The 19,341-nt window shown below is 39.6% G+C and overlaps 1 protein-coding gene across 1 annotated transcript in view; it reads right to left on the bottom strand.

Annotated features, from left to right (window-relative positions):
- LOC139753163 (transient receptor potential-gamma protein-like) overlaps positions 1-19,341 on the bottom strand; it is a 479,099-nt gene that overhangs the window by 15,350 nt on the left and 444,408 nt on the right. Inside the window, exon 17 of the mRNA XM_071669339.1 lies at positions 4,101-4,302. Coding sequence (XP_071525440.1) covers positions 4,101-4,302 — 202 coding nt within the window. The remainder of the gene's footprint in view (positions 1-4,100; positions 4,303-19,341) is intronic.

The following is a 19,341-nucleotide window of genomic DNA, read 5'->3' as shown; positions in this document are numbered from 1 at the left end:
TCTTCGACAATCTGATGCTCTGTACATGCCTTCACCCTCTCAATCAATACCCTCCCATATAATTTCCCAGGAATACTCAACAAACTTATACCTCTGTAATTTGAACACACATTTATCCCCTTCACCTTTCCACAATGGCACTATGCATGCACTCCACCAATCCTCAGGCACTTCAACATGAACCATAAATACATTGAATATCCTCACAAACCGTCAACAACACAGTCACCCCCTTTTTAAATAAGTATATGGTGTTACCATATTCCAACTGCTCAAGGTTACACCATGGGTGAAAAAACACCTTTGATGAGACTGTATTATTGGGAGTACAGTCTCATGAACATCTCATTCCAAAGGAGTCTACAGTTCCCTGTAACAAAGTGGTGCAGCCTTGGGCTGCAGGAACCTTTAAAGAGTTCCTGGGCAACGCTAGGATTCTTTTGTAAAAACTAGTCTTGGGGTAATCATAAATAGTATCTATATATACAGGCCACCTACACAGACACTAGAGGAAAAGAAGAAACTTTATGACCAGTTAGCAAAAATTTGAAATCAACAACAATTGATCAAAGTGAGAGATTTAATGTGTTGGTATCTAAGTAAAGAGAATCCCTATCAATAATGGTGAAATTGGAGAAAAGTGTGGTACAAGTGATAAAGAGCTTGCTAAGAGAATAAAACTGATTTAGCTCTGATTCAGTATATGTGTTCAAAACTACAAAAGACTTCAAAAATTTCTACCTAAAAATTTACTTAAAGCTATCTTTGTTTCATCTGACTCAAAGTAATGGATGCAAACTCATGGACAAATATTTTACTTCACATGAGGAAAAGTAATTTTTCTTAAACTAGATAGTTAACATATGAAAAGATTTACCAATTAGAGTAGTTAAATACAAGATCATAGATAAGTCCAAGAATATACGATAAATCTTTTGATTCAAATACATGACTGACATTATCTGTGAGTCCCTTGTTTACATATAAAGTTTAAATAATCTGTATGCTTTTTACTCTTCCACTAACATATATAAGCTCAAAAGAACTCAGTGGTGTGTTGCTGTTTCAAATCCTTTATCATTTTCCTGTTCCTGAGCACAGTGCAGCCTCAAAACTGCAGCAACCTCATAAAAGGGCCCTAAAGTTTCATAAAATAAAAATGATATGAATAAGATGTTATTGCACATCAACTGCAAGTGGTTATGCTACAAATGAGAAGTCATCCTCAGCAAGGCTTTATCATCATCAGTGTACGGAAAGGAGCAGTCTTGTTGAGTAACTTATTGCTCAAATGAAGTCTATCATTTTCCTGGACCTCTGTGGACTGCAGCCTTGAAGCTGTAGGAGCCCCATGAATGGGGGCCTGGGTTTGTAGATTACACAATGATATTTATGAAAGACTCCTGATTATTACTGACATCCTTATACAGCAGTACAAGTAGTCTTTGCGAAAGAGTAAATAATGGCACCTTTAAATTCATAGTCTAAAATAAATGTGAGAAAATGTCAAAGCTGTGTAATGTCATCATGGTCAACTAATGTTTTTATGGATGAGGGTTTTATGTAAAAGTGAGATAGAAAGATTGTACAGTTCTCCTAAACTATGTTGCATCATACAAATAAATTTCCTTGTTTTATTTCCAATAAAATTTCCTGCATTCTTATCCTGCTGGTGTATTTGTTACTCCTATTCCTCCTGGACACCAGTAAGCTTGTTCAAATTGAATATCCTTGTGGATCTGGGTTGTATTGGATCTGGTTTCCATTACAACCCCATCCATTGTGAGTTTTTGATACTGTCACAGCTACTTAATCTTTACTAAAAATAAGATTCTATTTTGACAAAAGAATTCTATGCTACTTACAAGTTTCTCACCACCTGGATTACCTTATGGTATGTGATCTGGTTTAATGATATTTTCCTCCTTTATTGCTAGAATCCAAGAAGCAGTCATATGTTTATTGCTAGCCAATTGCTGAAATGCCTAATAACATTAAAAAACATCCACTGCTAGTTATTCACTTTGACTCGTACCCATTATTTTGTCAGCACAGTATCTCATCCACAATTTTTTCCTGTCTTTTTATCTATATCATTTAGTTTATAAGCAGCACTAGAAATATTGATATCAGATTCTAGAAAACAAAGAATATGTTAATAATCTTGCTAACATCCCATATCAAGTGTCTGAGTTGCCCAGTTAGCAATCACAATGCTCATTTTTATATGAATGTGTGCATGTAAGTGTGTGAGCATGCATGCATGTATTGTACAATATTTCTGATATTCAAATGCAAAATAAAAAAAAGCATGCTAGTTGCTTTATGCTTGATCAATTTGCCAGTTAAATCTTATCTAAATGGTACAAGCAGAAAAACATTTACAGCACATTCATAATTAATATTTTTATAAATGTTAAGCTGAACTATGAATCATTAAATGCCAAAAATTGCCTTTGTAAGCTGCTAATGACAAAAGTCAATGAAAACCTTATCAAAATGTGATATATTCTTAAAGGACTACAGTTAATTTCATGATCTGATTTCTTAAAAACAGCATATCATACCAGCTAGATACTACTTAAAAATATTGCTTCATTGCCTTAGAAAAATGAAAGTAAGTTTGGATAAAGAGATTGGGATATACAAAGGAGACTAATCAAGCCAACCTCAAGGATGCAGAGCAAGCTCCACTACTCATGCAGAGGTTGCAAGCATTCCCCATGTCAATGTTTGGGATCTTACTAGATTAGTGCAAACCCTAGTCTCTATATTCTATTTCCTCTAAGGATCTTTCAGTTTCCATAATCTTCAAACAACATCCTAAATCTAAGGACAGCTGACAGGGGAAGGAAAGGATAGAAACTTACTCACTCTGAAGAAGTGCCACCTGGCCTGCATACTTTCAATCCAATGGTAGCAAGTACCAAGAGGGATAAACTTGATACAGACCAACACCACAAGATGAAAGTATTTGGCAGACCAGGAGGATGGTTGTACTGCATTGAACATTGACTATGTCTCATGATACTGTATAATGTTTGCATTGACATGGCATATGGTAATTCCCTATCATCATAATTGTATTTATGTTTTATCATATAAATTTTCCTCAACAATTTTGAACTAATCTTGCTAGCCTCACAGGGAAGTTTTATTTTCATTGAATCATACAATTCTTTCTTATTCAAGAAAATATATATTTCTAGTACACCTACATGAGTTACTGTATATAAAAGCTTAAGCATTATTCCAAGCCATACTGGTGTAGTCACTGCTGCTTTTGGTATCATTGTTGACATTGACATGTATGTTTTTGAACTCAAGCAAGCACAAAGTGAACATGTGCAAATATTACACTCTACACATGACTGCTTGAGACTGAGTGTGAATGAATGTGGCCTTTTTTGTCTATTTTCCTGGTGCTACCTTGCTGATGCAGGGAGTGGTGATATTGTTTCCTGTGGGGAGGAGTGGCGCCAGGAATGGATGAAGACAAGCAAGTATGAATATGTACATGTGTATATATGTATATGTCTGTGTATGTGTATGTATATGTGCATGTTGATATGTATATGTATATGTATGTATATGTACATATATGTGCATTTATGCATTATACATATATGTGCATAAATGAGTGGATGGTTTATTCTTCATCTGTTTCCTGGCACTACCTTGCTGATGCAGGAAACGGCAATCAAGTATAAAAAATAACATAAATGATAAATTAATCTTTCATATTCTGGTATCTGACCATGTTTGAAAGCACCCTTGTCTTATTTTTCATTGTAAACTGTTAGTGTGGGCTCCTAACAAAAAGCTAAAACCAGGCAATCAGAAGGATAAACAAAAGGGCAAAGCCACTCTATAAAGTTTGATTTTCCTTAGTGTGTAAGTATTTGTGTGTATGTGCATATTATATATATATGAGTATATGTATGCACTAAATAAAGTATCACAAGCATAGTTCTGCCTCTAAGAACCTCTCAAAGGTTTCTTCTGAAGTGCTCCTCAGCTCAACCATCCTCCTGGTAAAGGGACACAAGACAGGGGGAGAGGCAGGCCTGGACATGGATGAAGGGATGTTGATAACTTACTGCCGCGGGGCAGAATACCTTGACCTATGGCGGCCGCTGTTGAAGTGTTCATGCCAGAGTTCTTGAGGATCTCCACCAGCTCACAGCGGAAGGCCGAGATGTCCTGCTTGATCTCGTTGACATCATCTTCTGTAACACCCTGATTCTCGGCCTTCCGCTGCTCCACTGTGACATAGCGACGCACCAGGTTCCTCATGATACTCTGTGAGGGAGAATCCTATGTCAGCAGGTTTTGTGGTGACAGCTATTTCATCTCTGGGAAAGGGGAGGTTGTCTGTTGTGGAATGGTATAAAAAGCTTCCTCTGTGGTCTACGAGTAGATTTCATTCCAGTAATCTCTGTGATACAAACATAAAAAGTATCAGCATCAAGAAAAATTTGGTTTGCAGTATCATGGTTCTTGTAAAGTATAATGTATATCTGTCCACTGTTTATGTTGTGTATTGTGTTACTACTGTTTTTCAATTATATTAATGTAAACTCTTGTCAAATTGGTAGGAAAATCATATATAAAAACAAGATGCTTCAATTAAAAAAAAGAGACAAAAACATGGATTAATAATGCTCTATGCAAGGAAATACAAGACCAATAATGCTCTATCTGAGGCACTAATAGTTTAACAATGCTGTATATGATGCTACTAGACAAATAAGCTCTATGCAGGAGACTACTGGCAAAGAGTCCTCCAACACCAGACTGTAGAACTAATGTGCTCTGTAGCAGAAGAAAATAAATCAAAAGCTTAACAGAAATCCTTATTTTTCTTTCTTTCCTATATATTTAGTGCATATGTTCATTTCCTGTATAAGCAAGGTAGCATTAAGAACAGATAACTAAGCAATGAAGGAAAAAATTCTTACTTATTCCTTTTTCTGTCCCTTTTGAAAAGTGATACAAGAAGGGAAGATTTCCAGCCTCCCAATACTGCCCCCTCTTAGTTGTCTCCAAAGACATATAAGGGGGTATATGGGCAGTATTCTTTCTCCCCTATCCCCAGGGAAAGAAATATGAAAAAATCCTGCATGGGACAAATGTCACTGAGTTTCAATTTCACATCCATTCAGTTTTCTATGCTTAGGAAAACATACTTATCAAAATATATTTTGACCTACATATGCAGTCCAGACATAGGCAGCTGATATTTGGAGAGCATAATGTTGCTGCTACAAAGGACAAACACAATTCATTTAGTGGTAACTGAAATACTGCAGAGGTCAACAAACAGACCTGTTTTGGATGGAAGCCACACTGGAAAGCAGCCCTGTGTGTTCCTAAAAATGGATGTCTGTAGTTGTTTGTAGTGTTTCTAGAAGTTTATCAAGAGTGCAATGTTTATTAGATCTTTGTACAAGATATGTGATCCATTTGAGGTGAATATGTTGCTTGTCTTACTGATAAGAAAAAAATTTACAATTCTATCATGATCAAGGTTTATTATTGTGGTATACACATTTGTTTAAAATAATCCCAAGAGGAATTTCAAATTTAGGTAAACTTTTTTTTTCTTACTTTAGACATGGTTCATGTAAAGTAGCAGCAGACAGCCTTACTCTGCCAATTGCTGAATGATTAGCCGTATCTATACATTCATCTCTAGATACACTTCTCTCCTGAAAGTGGGCAGGGGTACTGCTTAGTGTGTGTTTGAATTTATTCATAAGTGTGTGTGCATGAGTATGTTATTATCTACATGTGCTTAGGAAAGAGATGTACTCATGAAATGCTATCTTTTCACCTTCTATTGACACCATCTCTTCACCCTGGATTCCTAACGAAGACTTAATTTTCCCAGTGCCTCTGTTTCAAACATCTGAATATTTACTTCTGCACACATGGAGGGAGTTCTATATAGGTGGAACCCCATCTTTTAACTTCTCAGAAGTACTGTGCTGTAAAATTGTTGAATGTTTCAGTGATTACCACATTCTCTTCTTTTTCTCTTTCTCCATAACTCTAATGCTATGTAAGTATGTTCTAATATCCTTGATTCTTCCTATTTCAGTTTCCCACTGTGGCTTTTGGTTTACCAATTCTTCCAGTGTTAAGAAAAGTAGGTAGTAGTAGGGAGGCAGTGACCAGGAAGGTATATCACCAGTATTATCCACCTGGATATCATGAAAGTTAGTGACAGTTGCAAAGTGAGCCAGCACTTCATTGGTTGTCAAGTTTTACTCCTCTCACCCAGTTAACTATCTTTTCTATCTGCCTCACCAACATATGAACTGTCTACAAACATACAACCTCTCCTTGTCACACCTAACACTTGATAACACTTAGCTCTAAATTTTCCTGTGGTGAGCACTATGTGCTAGCCCTGCCTTTTGGCAAAATGGTAGGAATGATAAATAGAACTAATAAGTAGGAACATTAGACAGGAGTATTCGGTAGAAACATTAGGTAGAAGTAGTAAGTAGGAACATTAGGTGGGAGCAGAGGTAGAATTAGCAGGTTGGAACATTAGGTAGCAACACTCAGCAGGAGCCTCTGAAAACACAGTGCAGGGGGTTCCCCTTGCCAGTGGCTTGTTGAGTGAGGCAATAAAGGCTAAGAAGCAGCACTACAGTTAACCAATTATGGAGAGACTTTTGCCATGGCCACCCCTTGGAGGGATTTGCTAAGGGAATGGACATCAGAAATACAGATAGATAAAAGAACTCCTTCATATTTATGTCATTGAAGCCAGTGAGGAATTTGAAAGTTGCACTCTTATTTCCTCTTTTTCTGTCTTCTAATGTAGTAGATACAAGGATACAATCCTCTGCTTGTAACTCTGCTCATTTACAAAGTACTAATTCTGTCATCCGCCATCTAACTAGCAATAGTGTCTGTAAGTGTGGATATCAAATAGATGGTACAAAATCTAGTTTTGGTCTAACATATGATGTATACATCTTTTTTTAAATGGTTCTGCCTTGTAACTAAAAACAATTTTGCCACTACACAAGAAATAGGTTACAATTCTCATAACCCTTCTGATGTGATTTTCTGGGATTAGACTGGGCATTATGTCCACACTAGTGTCCCTTTTCCAGATTGATTCTTGTAAGTTGTTTCACTTGCATGATACTCAAAGTCAAATCTGATTTCTTCCTTAGCCATCTTCAGAGTTCTATTTCTTTCTGGGATGGATTTCGTATAGGTTCTCTTCCACTCTACAGATTCTTTGAGAACATATATTGAGATACCATTCCAGCTTTCATGGGCCATTTGTAGGTCCAGATTTTGCCATGGTGGTAGGGATGGCATGGTGCACTCAACACTTGACTTATAAGTTGAGGATCAATGTTTCTCTTGACCACCTTGCCTCATCTTCTCACTTGTCTTGCTTGTATAATACTATTTTTTCATTAGCTACTCCTCTGACATAGTTATCTATTCCAGTATGTTCATCTACTATTTTCAACCATGTCTAATTTTTTTTTGAATGTCTCTGTAGTCATCCCATTTAAATTTCTTGGATCACCCAGTGTTGTGTTAAATAGTCATTCCAAGTACCTTGATGGGCATTCATGTTTCTCTGCCTTATTCATATTTGGTTAATTTTCAGCCAATACTCTTGATTTAATGATTATCAATTGTTCTTGTCTAGATACCATAAGGTTCAGAACAAGCTTCTTTATCCCCTCTATTAATTGCCATTCATATATTAGCATATATCTCTCCTGACATTCGAAAGTGTAAAGCTCTAGTTCTCTTCGTTGTTCATGGTAATACATATGCTGCATCCTAATTATCTTACCCATGAAATGTTTCTGTATTCTCTTCATCTTTTTTAATCAAATGTTTTCCTAGTGACCATACAATATATGGTGAAGGAGGAAAGTTGCTAGAAGCTGTTAGTTTTTTTATAAGCATGGAAGGATTTTTATCAGAAGAGCAAGGCATGTATATGAGTAATAAGAGAGAAGGGCATGTGGTAACAGGGCCGTGTTATTTATTTATGAGCTTTAGCAGTGAAGAGAGACAGGTTATTTGGAATGTGACTTTGAATTGGGTGGTGAAGAAAGTGAATGCAGAGATGAGTCAGTTGTTTGTTGATGACATGGCACTGATGGCAGATTCGAGGGAGATACAATAGAAGCTGATAATTACATATTTTTGCAATACAGAGAGTTCTACACATGTGGGGCTCCATTTTCTGAACTGACTGTGCCATCTAGTACCCTTTTAAATCAATGTAATATGTCAGCATTCATTGCCTTACTGGTTACCATATTTCAGCCATCCACCACCCAAACACAATAATCAGCACTTCTAAACATCCTTTCTCCCTTTTTAACCAGCTTTTTGTTATGACCCTTAGTTAATCTAGTGCTGCATCCCTTGAAGAATTGTTCCCAATCAGTATCACCCTCATGATCTGGACACTTGAAAGCTGTTATCGGGTCCTACCCTCTCTCACCTCTCTTCTATTGTCAACAGCCTCTCTCTGTAACTGAATTCTCTAAATTAAATTATCATCTTAATTGCTCTTCTCTTTACCCTCTCAATCAGGTCTTTAGTTTTGGTCTGAAAAATGTAGTGTTGAATTTTATGAATATGTCTGTTGCCACGCATTTGAATGTGTTTTTATAATTGTCAGCAGAAAGTCTGCCTCTTTCACAATGTCAAACCCTGCATCTCTTTCAAATGCAGATTCCTGTTAGGTAATACTCACACCAAAGACTTCTTTCACTCTGTCCCACCCTGATCACCTTGCACTCACTTGAACTGAATCTCATCATTCTTTTATCAGACCACCTGTAGACTGATGCAAGGAAACAGACGAAAGAAATGGCCCAACCCACCCCCATACACAATGCATATACATACACGTCAACACACGCAAATATACATACCTATACATTTCAATGTACACATATATATACACACACACAGACACATACATATATACCCATGCACACAATTCACACTGTCTGCCTTTATTCATTCCCATCGCCACCTCGCCACACATGGAATACCATCCCCCTTCCCCCTCATGTGTGCGAGGTAGCACTAGGAAAAGACAACAAAGGCCCCATTCGTTCACACTCAGTCTCTAGCTGTCATGCAATAATGCCCGAAACCACAGCTCCCTTTCCACATCCAGGCCCCACACAACTTTCCATGGTTTACCCCAGACGCTTCACATGCCCTGATTCAATCCACTGACAGCACGTCAACCCCTGGTATACCACATCGATCCAATTCACTCTATTCCTTGCCCTCCTTTCACCCTCCTGCATGTTCAGGCCCCGATCACACAAAATCTTTTTCACTCTATCTTTCCACCTCCAATTTGGTCTCCCACTTCTCCTCATTCCCTCCACCTCCGACACATATATCCTCTTGGTCAATCTTTCCTCACTCATTCTCTCCATGTGCCCAAACCATTTCAAAACACCCTCTTCTGCTCTCTCAACCACGCTCTTTTTATTTCCACACATCTCTCTTACCCTTACGTTACTTACTCGATCAAACCACCTCACACCACACACTGTCCTCAAACATCTCATTTCCAGCACATCCATCCTCCTGCGCACAACTCTATCCATAGTCCACGCCTCGCAACCATACAACATTGTTGGAACCACTATTCCTTCAAACATAGCCATTTTTGCTTTCCGAGATAATGTTCTCGACTTCCACATATTCTTCAAGGCTCCCAGGATTTTCGCCCCCTCCCCCACCCTATGATCCACTTCCGCTTCCATGGTTCCATCCGCTGCCAGATCCACTCCCAGATATCTAAAACACTTTACTTCCTCCAGTTTTTCTCCATTCAAACTTACCTCCCAATTGACTTGACCCTCAACCCTACTGTACCTAATAACCTTGCTCTTATTCACATTTACTCTTAACTTTCTTCTTTCACACACTTTACCAAACTCAGTCACCAGCTTCTGCAGTTTCTTACATGAATCAGCCACCAGCGCTGTATCATCAGCGAACAACAACTGACACTTCCCAAGCTCTCTCATCCCCAACAGACTTTATACTTGCCCCATCTTTCCAAAACTCTTGCATTCACCTCCCTAACAACCCCATCCATAAACAAATTAAACAACCATGGAGACATCACACTCCCCTGCCGCAAACCTACATTCACTACATATATATATATATATATATATATATATATATATATATATATATATATATATATATATATATATATATATATATTCATTCATTCATTCATACGATTCGCCATTTCCCGCATTTGCGAGGTAGCGTTAAGAACAGAGGACTGGGCCTTAGATGGAAAATCCTCACCTGGCCCCCTTCTCTGTTCCTTCTTTTGGAAAATTAAAAAAAAAAAAAAAACAAGAGGGGAGGATTTCCCGCCACCCGCTCCCTCCCCTTTTAGTCGCCTTCTACGACACGCAGGGAATACGTGGGAAGTATTCTTTCTCCCCTATCCCCAGGGATAACATATATATATATATATATATATATATATATATATATATATATATATATATATATATATATATATATATATATATATATATATATTCCTTGCAAGCCTCTTACCCTCCTGCATGTTCAGGTCCCGATCACTCAAAATCGTTTTCACTCCATCCTTTCACCTCCAATTTGGTCTCCCACTACTCTTCGTTCCTTCCACCTCTGACACATATATTCTCTTTGTCAATCTTTCCTCACTCATTCTCTCCATGTGACCAAAACATTTCAAAACACCCTCTTCTGCTCTCTCAACCACACTCTTTTTATTACCACACATCTCTCTTACCCTTTCATTACTTACTCGATCAAACCACCTAACACCACATATTGTCCTCAAACATCTCATTTCCAACACATCCACCCTCCTCTGCACAACCCTATCTATAGTCCATGCCTCACAACCATATAACATTGTTGGAACCACTATTCCTTACACACATTTTTCAACGCTCCCAGAACTTTTGCCCCCTTCCCCATCCTATGACTCACTTCTGCTTCCATGGTTCCATCCGTTGCCAAATCCACTCCCAGATATCTAAAACACTTCACTTCCTCCAGTTTTTCTCCATTCAAATTTACCTCCCAATTGACTTGTCCCTCAACCTTACTGTACCTAATAACCTTGCTCTTATTCACATTTACTCTCAGCTTTCTTCTTTCACACACTTTACCAAACTCAGTCACTAGCTTCTGCAGTTTCTTACCCGAATCAGCCGCCAGCACTTCATCATCAGCAAACAACAAATAACTCACTTCCCAAACCCTCTCATCCACAACAGACTGCATACTTGCCCTTCTCTCCAAAATTCTTGCACTCACCTTCCTGACAACCCCATCCATAAACAAATTAACAACCATGGAGACATCACGCACCCCTGCCGCAAACCGACATTCACAGGGAACCATCACTTTCCTCTCTTACTACTCGTACACATGCCATACATCCTCGATAATAACTTTTCACTGCTTCCAGCAACTTGCTTCCCACACCATATATTCTTAATACCTTCCACAGAGTATCTCTATCAACTCTATCATATGCCTTCTCCAGATCCATAAAAGCTACATACAAATCCATTTGTTTTTCTAAGTATTTCTCACATACATTCTTCAGAGCAAACACCTGATCCACACATCCTCTACCACTTCTGAAACCACACTGCTCTTCCCCAATCTGATGCTCTGTACATGCCTTCACCCTCTCAATCAATACCCTCCCATATAATTTACCAGGAATACTAAACAAACTTATACCTCTGTAATTTGAACACTCAGCTTTATCCCCTTTGCCTTTGTGCAATGGCACTATGCATGCATTTCGCCAATCCTCAGGCACTTCACCAAGAGCCATACATACATTTAATATCCTTACCAACCAGTCAACAACACTGTCACCCCCTTTTTTAATAAATTCCACTGCAATACTATCAAAACCCACTGCCTTGCCGGCTTTCATCTTCCGCAAAGCTTTCACTACCTCTTCTCTGTTTACCAAATCATTCTCCCTAACCCTCTCACTTTGAACACCACCTCAACCAAAACACCCTATATCTGCCACTCTATCATCTAACACATTCAACAAACCTTCAAAATACTCACTTCAACTCCTTCTCACATTACAACTACTTGTTATTACCTCCCCATTAGCCCCCCTTCACCGATGTTCCCATTTATTCTCTTGTCTTACGCACCTTATTTACCTTCTTCCAAAACATCTTATTCTCCCTAAAATTTAATGTTACTCTCTCATCCCAACTCTCATTTGCCCTCTTTTTCACCTCTTGCACCTTTCTCTTGACCTCCTGCCTCTTTCTTTTATACATCTCCCAGTCATTTGCACTATTTCCCTGCAAAAATCATCCAAATGCCTCTCTCTTCTCTTTCACTAATAATCTTACTTATTCATCCCACCACTCACTACTCTTTCTAATCTATCAACCTCCCATGCTTTTCATGCCACAAGCATCTTTTGCGCAAGCCATCACTGCTTCCCTAAATACATCCCATTCCTTCCCCACTCACCTTATGTCCTTTGCTCTCACCTTTCACCATTCTGCACTCAGTCTCTCCTGGTACTTCCTCAAACAAGTCTCCTTCCCAAGCTCACTTACTCTCACCACTCTCTTCACCCCAACATTCTCTCTTCTTTTCTGAAAACCTCTACAAATCTTCACCTTCGCCTCCACAAGATAATGATCAGACATCCCTCCAGTTGCACCTCTCAGCACATTAACATCCAAAAGTCTCTCTTTCACATGCCTATAAATCAACATGTAATCAATCACCACTCACTACTCTTTCTAATCTATCAACCTCCCACGCTTTTCATGCCACAAGCATCTTTTGCGCAAGCCATCACTGCTTCCCTAAATACATCCCATTCCTTCCCCACTCACCTTATGTCCTTTGCTCTCACCTTTTACCATTCTGCACTCAGTCTCTCCTGGTACTTCCTCAAACAAGTCTCCTTCCCAAGCTCACTTACTCTCACCACTCTCTTCACCCCAACATTCTCTCTTCTTTTCTGAAAACCTCTACAAATCTTCACCTTCGCCTCCACAAGATAATGATCAGACATCCCTCCAGTTGCACCTCTCAGCACATTAACATCCAAAAGTCTCTCTTTCACATGCCTATCAATCAACATGTAATCCAATAATGTTCTCTGACCATCTCTCCTACTTACATATGTATACTTATGTATATCTCTCTTTTTGAACCAGGTATTCCCAATCACCAGGCCTTTTTCAGCACACAAATCTACAAGCTCTTCATCATTTCCATTTACAACACTGAACACCCCATGTAAACCAATTATTCCCTCAACTGCTTCATTACTCACCTTTGCATTCAAATCATCCATCACTATAACCCGGTCTCGTGCATCAAAACTGCTAACACACTCACTCATCTGCTTCCAAAACACTTGCCTCTCATGATCTTTCTTCTCATGCCCAGGTGCATAAGCACCAATGATCACCCATCTCTCTCTCTATCCACTTTCAGTTTTACCCATATAAAACAATCTAGAGTTTACGTTCTTACACTCTATCACATACTCCCACAACTCCTGTTTCAGGAGTAGAGCTACTCCTTCCCTTGCTCTTATCCTCTCACCAAGCCCTGACTTTACTCCCAAAACATTCCCCAACCACTCTTCCCCTTTACCCTTAAGCTTCATTTCACTCAGAGCCAAAACATCCAGGTTCCTTTCCTCAAACATACTACCTATATCTCCTTTTTTCTCATCTTGGTTACATCCACACACGTTTAGACACCCCAATATATATATATATATATATATATATATATATATATATATATATATATATATATATATATATATATATATATATATATATATTTGAATGGAGTAAACTGGAGGAAGTAAAGTGTTTTAGATATCTGGGAGTGGATCTGGCAGCGGATGGAACCATGGAAGTGGAAGTGAATCATAGGGTGGGGGAGGGGGCGAAAATTCTGGGAGCCTTGAAGAATGTTTGGAAGTCGAGAACATTATCTCCGAAAGCAAAAATGGGTATGTTTGAAGGAATAGTGGTTCCAACAATGTTGTATGGTTGCGAGGCATGGACTATGGATAGAGTTGTGCGCAGAAGGGTGGATGTGCTGGAAATGAGATGTTTGAGGACAATATGTGGTGTGAGGTGGTTTGATCGGGTAAGTAATGTAAGGGTAAGAGAGATGTGTGGAAATAAAAAGGGTATGGTTGAGAGAGCAGAAGAGGGTATTTTGAAATGGTTTTTTCACATGGAGAGAATGAGTGAGGAAAGATTGACCAAGAGGATATATGTGTCAGAGGTGGAGGGAACGAGGAGAAGTGGGAGACCAAATTGGAGGTGGAAAGATGGAGTGAAAAAGATTTTGTGTGATCGGGGCCTGAACATGCAGGAGGGTGAAAGACATGCAAGGAATAGAGGGAATTGGAACAATGTGGTATACCGGGGTCGACGTGCTGTCAATGGATTGAACCAGGGCATGTGAAGTGTCTGGGGTAAACCATGGAAAGCTCTGTGGGGCCTGGATGGGGAAAGGGAGCTGTGGTTTCGGTGCATTATTACATGACAGCTAGAGACTGAGTGTGAACGAATGGGGCCTTTGTTGTCTTTTCCTAGCGCTACCTCGCACACATGAGGGGGGAGGAGGGTTGTTATTCCATGTGTGGCGAGGTGGCGATGGGAATGAATAAAGGCAGACTATGAATTATGTACATGTGTATATATGTATATGTCTGTGTGTGTATATATATGTATACATTGAGATGTATAGGTATGTATATTTGCATGGGTGGACGTGTATGTATATATATGTGTATGTGGGTGGGTTGGGCCATTTCTTTCGTCTGTTTCCTTGCGCTACCTCGCTAACACAAAAGACAGCGACAAAGCAAAATAAGATAAATAAAAATAATATATATACATATATATATATATATATATATATATATATATATATATATATATATATATATATATATATATATATATATCATCCCTGGGGACAGGGGAGAAAGAATACTTCCCACGTATTCCCTGTGTGTTGTAGAAGGTGACTAAAAGGGGAGGGAGGCGAAGGGCTGGAAATCCTCCCCTCTCATTTTTAATTTTCCGAAAGAAGGAACAAAGAAGGGGGCCAAGTGAGGATTTCCTTCAAAAGCCCTGTCCTCTGTTCTTAACAATACCTCGCTGATGAAGGAAATGGCGAATAGTATGGTTGTATGTTGTATGGTTGCGAGGCATGGACTATGGATAGAGTTGTGCGCAGAAGGGTGGATGTGCTGGAAATGAGATGTTTGAGGACAATGTGTGGTGTGAGGTGGTTTGATCGAGTAAGTAACGTAAGGGTAAGAGAGATGTGTGGAAATAGAAAGAGCGTGGTTGAGAGAGCAGAAGAGGGTGTTTTGAAGTGGTTTGGGCACATGGAGAGAATGAGTGAGGAAAGATTGACCAAGAGGATATATGTGTCGGAGGTGGAGGGAACGAGGAGAAGAGGGAGACCAAATTGGAGGTGGAAAGATGGAGTGAAAAAGATTTTGTGTGATAGGGGCCTGAACATGCAGGAGGGTGAAAGGAGGGCAAGGAATAGAGTGAATTGGAGCGATGTGGTATACCGGGGTTGACGTGCTGTCAGTGGATTGAATCAAGGCATGTGAAGCGTCTGGGGTAAACCATGGAAAGCTGTGTAGGTATGTATATTTGCGTGTGTGGACGTATGTATATACATGTGTATGGGGGGGTGGGCCATTTCTTTCGTCTGTTTCCTTGCGCTACCTCGCAACCGCGGGAGACAGCGACAAAGTATAATAAAAAAAAAAATATTTTTTTTTTCTTTTTTTTTTTTTGCTTTGTCGCTGTCTCCCGCGTTTGCGAGGTAGCGCAAGGAAACAGACGAAAGAAATGGCCCAACCCACCCCCATACACATGTATATACACACACGTCCACACACGCAAATATACATACCTACACAGCTTTCCATGGTTTACCCCAGATGCTTCACATGCCCTGATTCAATCCACTGACAGCACGTCAACCCCGGTATACCACATCGATCCAATTCACTCTATTCCTTGCCCTCCTTTCACTCTCCTGCATGTTCAGGCCCCGATCACACAAAATCTTTTTCACTCCATCTTTCCACCTCCAATTTGGTCTCCCACTTCTCCTCGTTCCCACCACCTCCGACACATATATCCTCTTGGTCAATCTCTCCTCACTCATTCTCTCCATGTGCCCAAACCATTTCAAAACACCCTCTTCTGCTCTCTCAACCACGCTCTTTTTATTTCCACACATCTCTCTTACCCTTACGTTACTTACTTGATCAACCCTCCTCACACCACACATTGTCCTCAAACATCTCATTTCCAGCACATCCACCCTCCTGTGCACAACTCTAACTATCTATCTATCTATATATATATATATATATATATTTTTTTTTTTTTTTTGTCGCTGTCTCCCGCGTTTGCGAGGTAGTGCAAGGAAACAGACGAAAGAAATGGCCCAACCCACCCCCATACACATGTATATACATACGTCCACACACGCAAATATACTTACCTACACAGCTTTCCGGCTTTACCCCAGATGCTTCACATGCCCTGATTCAATCCACTGACACACGTCAACCCCGTATACCCAACCCATCGATCAATTCCACTTCTGTTCTATCCCTTCCTTTTCATCCCTCACTCATTTCGTCCCAATAATTTCAATCCACTACCACCACTCCCTTCGTCCACTCTCCACACATCACTCTTTTCACTCCTCACTTCCTCTCAAGTCCCCAATATCATCCTACCAATCTCTCCTTCCCCATCTTTTCCATTTCCCCATTCTCTTCCACCACTCCAAATCTAAACTTCACTCCTCCTTCCATCAACAACCATTCAAACCACCTATGTTCACCACTTCCACTTCTCATTTCACCTTACCTACTATTCATCATCCCAACATCAACTAGTTTCCACCACTATCCTCATTTCATTTCATCCATACTATATTATATTTTTCCATCACTCTCTCATTACAAACTAAACTCATACTCCCTCTTTCCAAAACTCTCATCACCTCCCTCCCGTTCATAACAACATATACTACATCACAATCTCACCAAACATCACTTCAACTACTTCACACCTCTCTTCCATAACTCTGATACTAACACCCATGCCTAATACACATGCCAACATCCCGAAAACTACATTTATATACATATATAATATATATATATATATATATATATATATATATATATAGTATATAATATAATATATATATATATACACATCCACCCTCCTCTGCACAACCCTATCTATAGTCCATGCCTCACAACCATATAACATTGTTGGAACCACTATTCCTTCAAACATACCATTTTTGCTTTCCGAGATAATGTTCTCGACTTCCACACATTCTTCAAGGCTCCCAGGATTTTCGCCCCCTCCCCCACCCTATGATCCACTTCCGCTTCCATGGTTCCATCCGTTGCCAAATCCACTCCCAGATATCTAAAACACTTTACTTCCTCAGTTTTTCTCCATTCAAATTTACCTCCCAATTGACTTGTCCCTCAACCTTACTGTACCTAATAACCTTGCTCTTATTCACATTTACTCTAACTTTCTTCTTTCACACACTTTACCAAACTCAGTCACTAGCTTCTGCAGTTTCTTACCCGAATCAGCCGCCAGCACTTCATCATCAGCAAACAACAAATAACTCACTTCCCAAACCCTCTCATCCACAACAGACTGCATACTTGCCCTTCTCTCCAAAATTCTTGCACTCACCTTCCTGACAACCCCATCCATAAACAAATTAAACAACCATGGAGACATCACACACCCCTGCCGCAAACCGACATTCACAGGGAACCATCACTTTCCTCTCTTACTACTCGTACACATGCCATACATCCTCGATAATAACTTTTCACTGCTTCCAGCAACTTGCTTCCCACACCATATATTCTTAATACCTTTCCACAGAGTATCTCTATCAACTCTATCATATGCCTTCTCCAGATCCATAAAAGCTACATACAAATCCATTTGTTTTTCTAAGTATTTCTCACATACAATCTTCAGAGCAAACACCTGATCCACACATCCTCTACCACTTCTGAAACCACACTGCTCTTCCCAATCTGATGCTCTGTACATGCCTTCACCCTCTCAATCAATACCCTCCCATATAATTTACCAGGAATACTAAACAAACTTATACCTCTGTAATTTGAACACTCAGCTTTATCCCCTTTGCCTTTGTGCAATGGCACTATGCATGCATTTCGCCAATCCTCAGGCACTTCACCAAGAGCCATACATACATTTAATATCCTTACCAACCAGTCAACAACACTGTCACCCCTTTTTTAATAAATTCCACTGCAATACTATCAAAACCCACTGCCTTGCCGGCTTTCATCTTCCGCAAAGCTTTCACTACCTCTTCTCTGTTTACCAAATCATTCTCCCTAACCCTCTCACTTTGAACACCACCTCAACCAAAACACCCTATATCTGCCACTCTATCATCTAACACATCACAAAACCTTCAAAAATACTCACTTAACTCTTCTCACATTACAACTACTTGTTATTACCTCCCCATTAGCCCCCCTTCACCGATGTTCCCATTTATTCTCTTGTCTTACGCACCTTATTTACCTTCTTCCAAAACATCTTATTCTCCCTAAAATTTAATGTTACTCTCTCATCCCAACTCTCATTTGCCCTCTTTTTCACCTCTTGCACCTTTCTCTTGACCTCCTGCCTCTTTCTTTTATACATCTCCCAGTCATTTGCACTATTTCCCTGCAAAAATCATCCAAATGCCTCTCTCTTCTCTTCACTAATAATCTTACTTATTCATCCCACCACTCACTACTCTTTCTAATCTATCAACCTCCCATGCTTTTCATGCCACAAGCATCTTTTGCGCAAGCCATCACTGCTTCCCTAAATACATCCCATTCCTTCCCCACTCACCTTATGTCCTTTGCTCTCACCTTTCACCATTCTGCACTCAGTCTCTCCTGGTACTTCCTCAAACAAGTCTCCTTCCAAGCTCACTTACTCTCACCACTCTCTTCACCCCAACATTCTCTCTTCTTTTCTGAAAACCTCTACAAATCTTCACCTTCGCCTCCACAAGATAATGATCAGACATCCTCCAGTTGCACCTCTCAGCACATTAACATCCAAAAGTCTCTCTTTCACATGCCTATCAATCAACATGTAATCAATCACCACTCACTACTCTTTCTAA

This window comes from Panulirus ornatus, chromosome 14, assembly GCF_036320965.1.
Source record: "Panulirus ornatus isolate Po-2019 chromosome 14, ASM3632096v1, whole genome shotgun sequence".
NCBI lineage: Eukaryota > Metazoa > Arthropoda > Malacostraca > Decapoda > Palinuridae > Panulirus > Panulirus ornatus.
The sequence above is the reverse complement of the archived record's forward strand: the minus strand, read 5'-3'. Positions and strand labels throughout refer to the sequence as shown.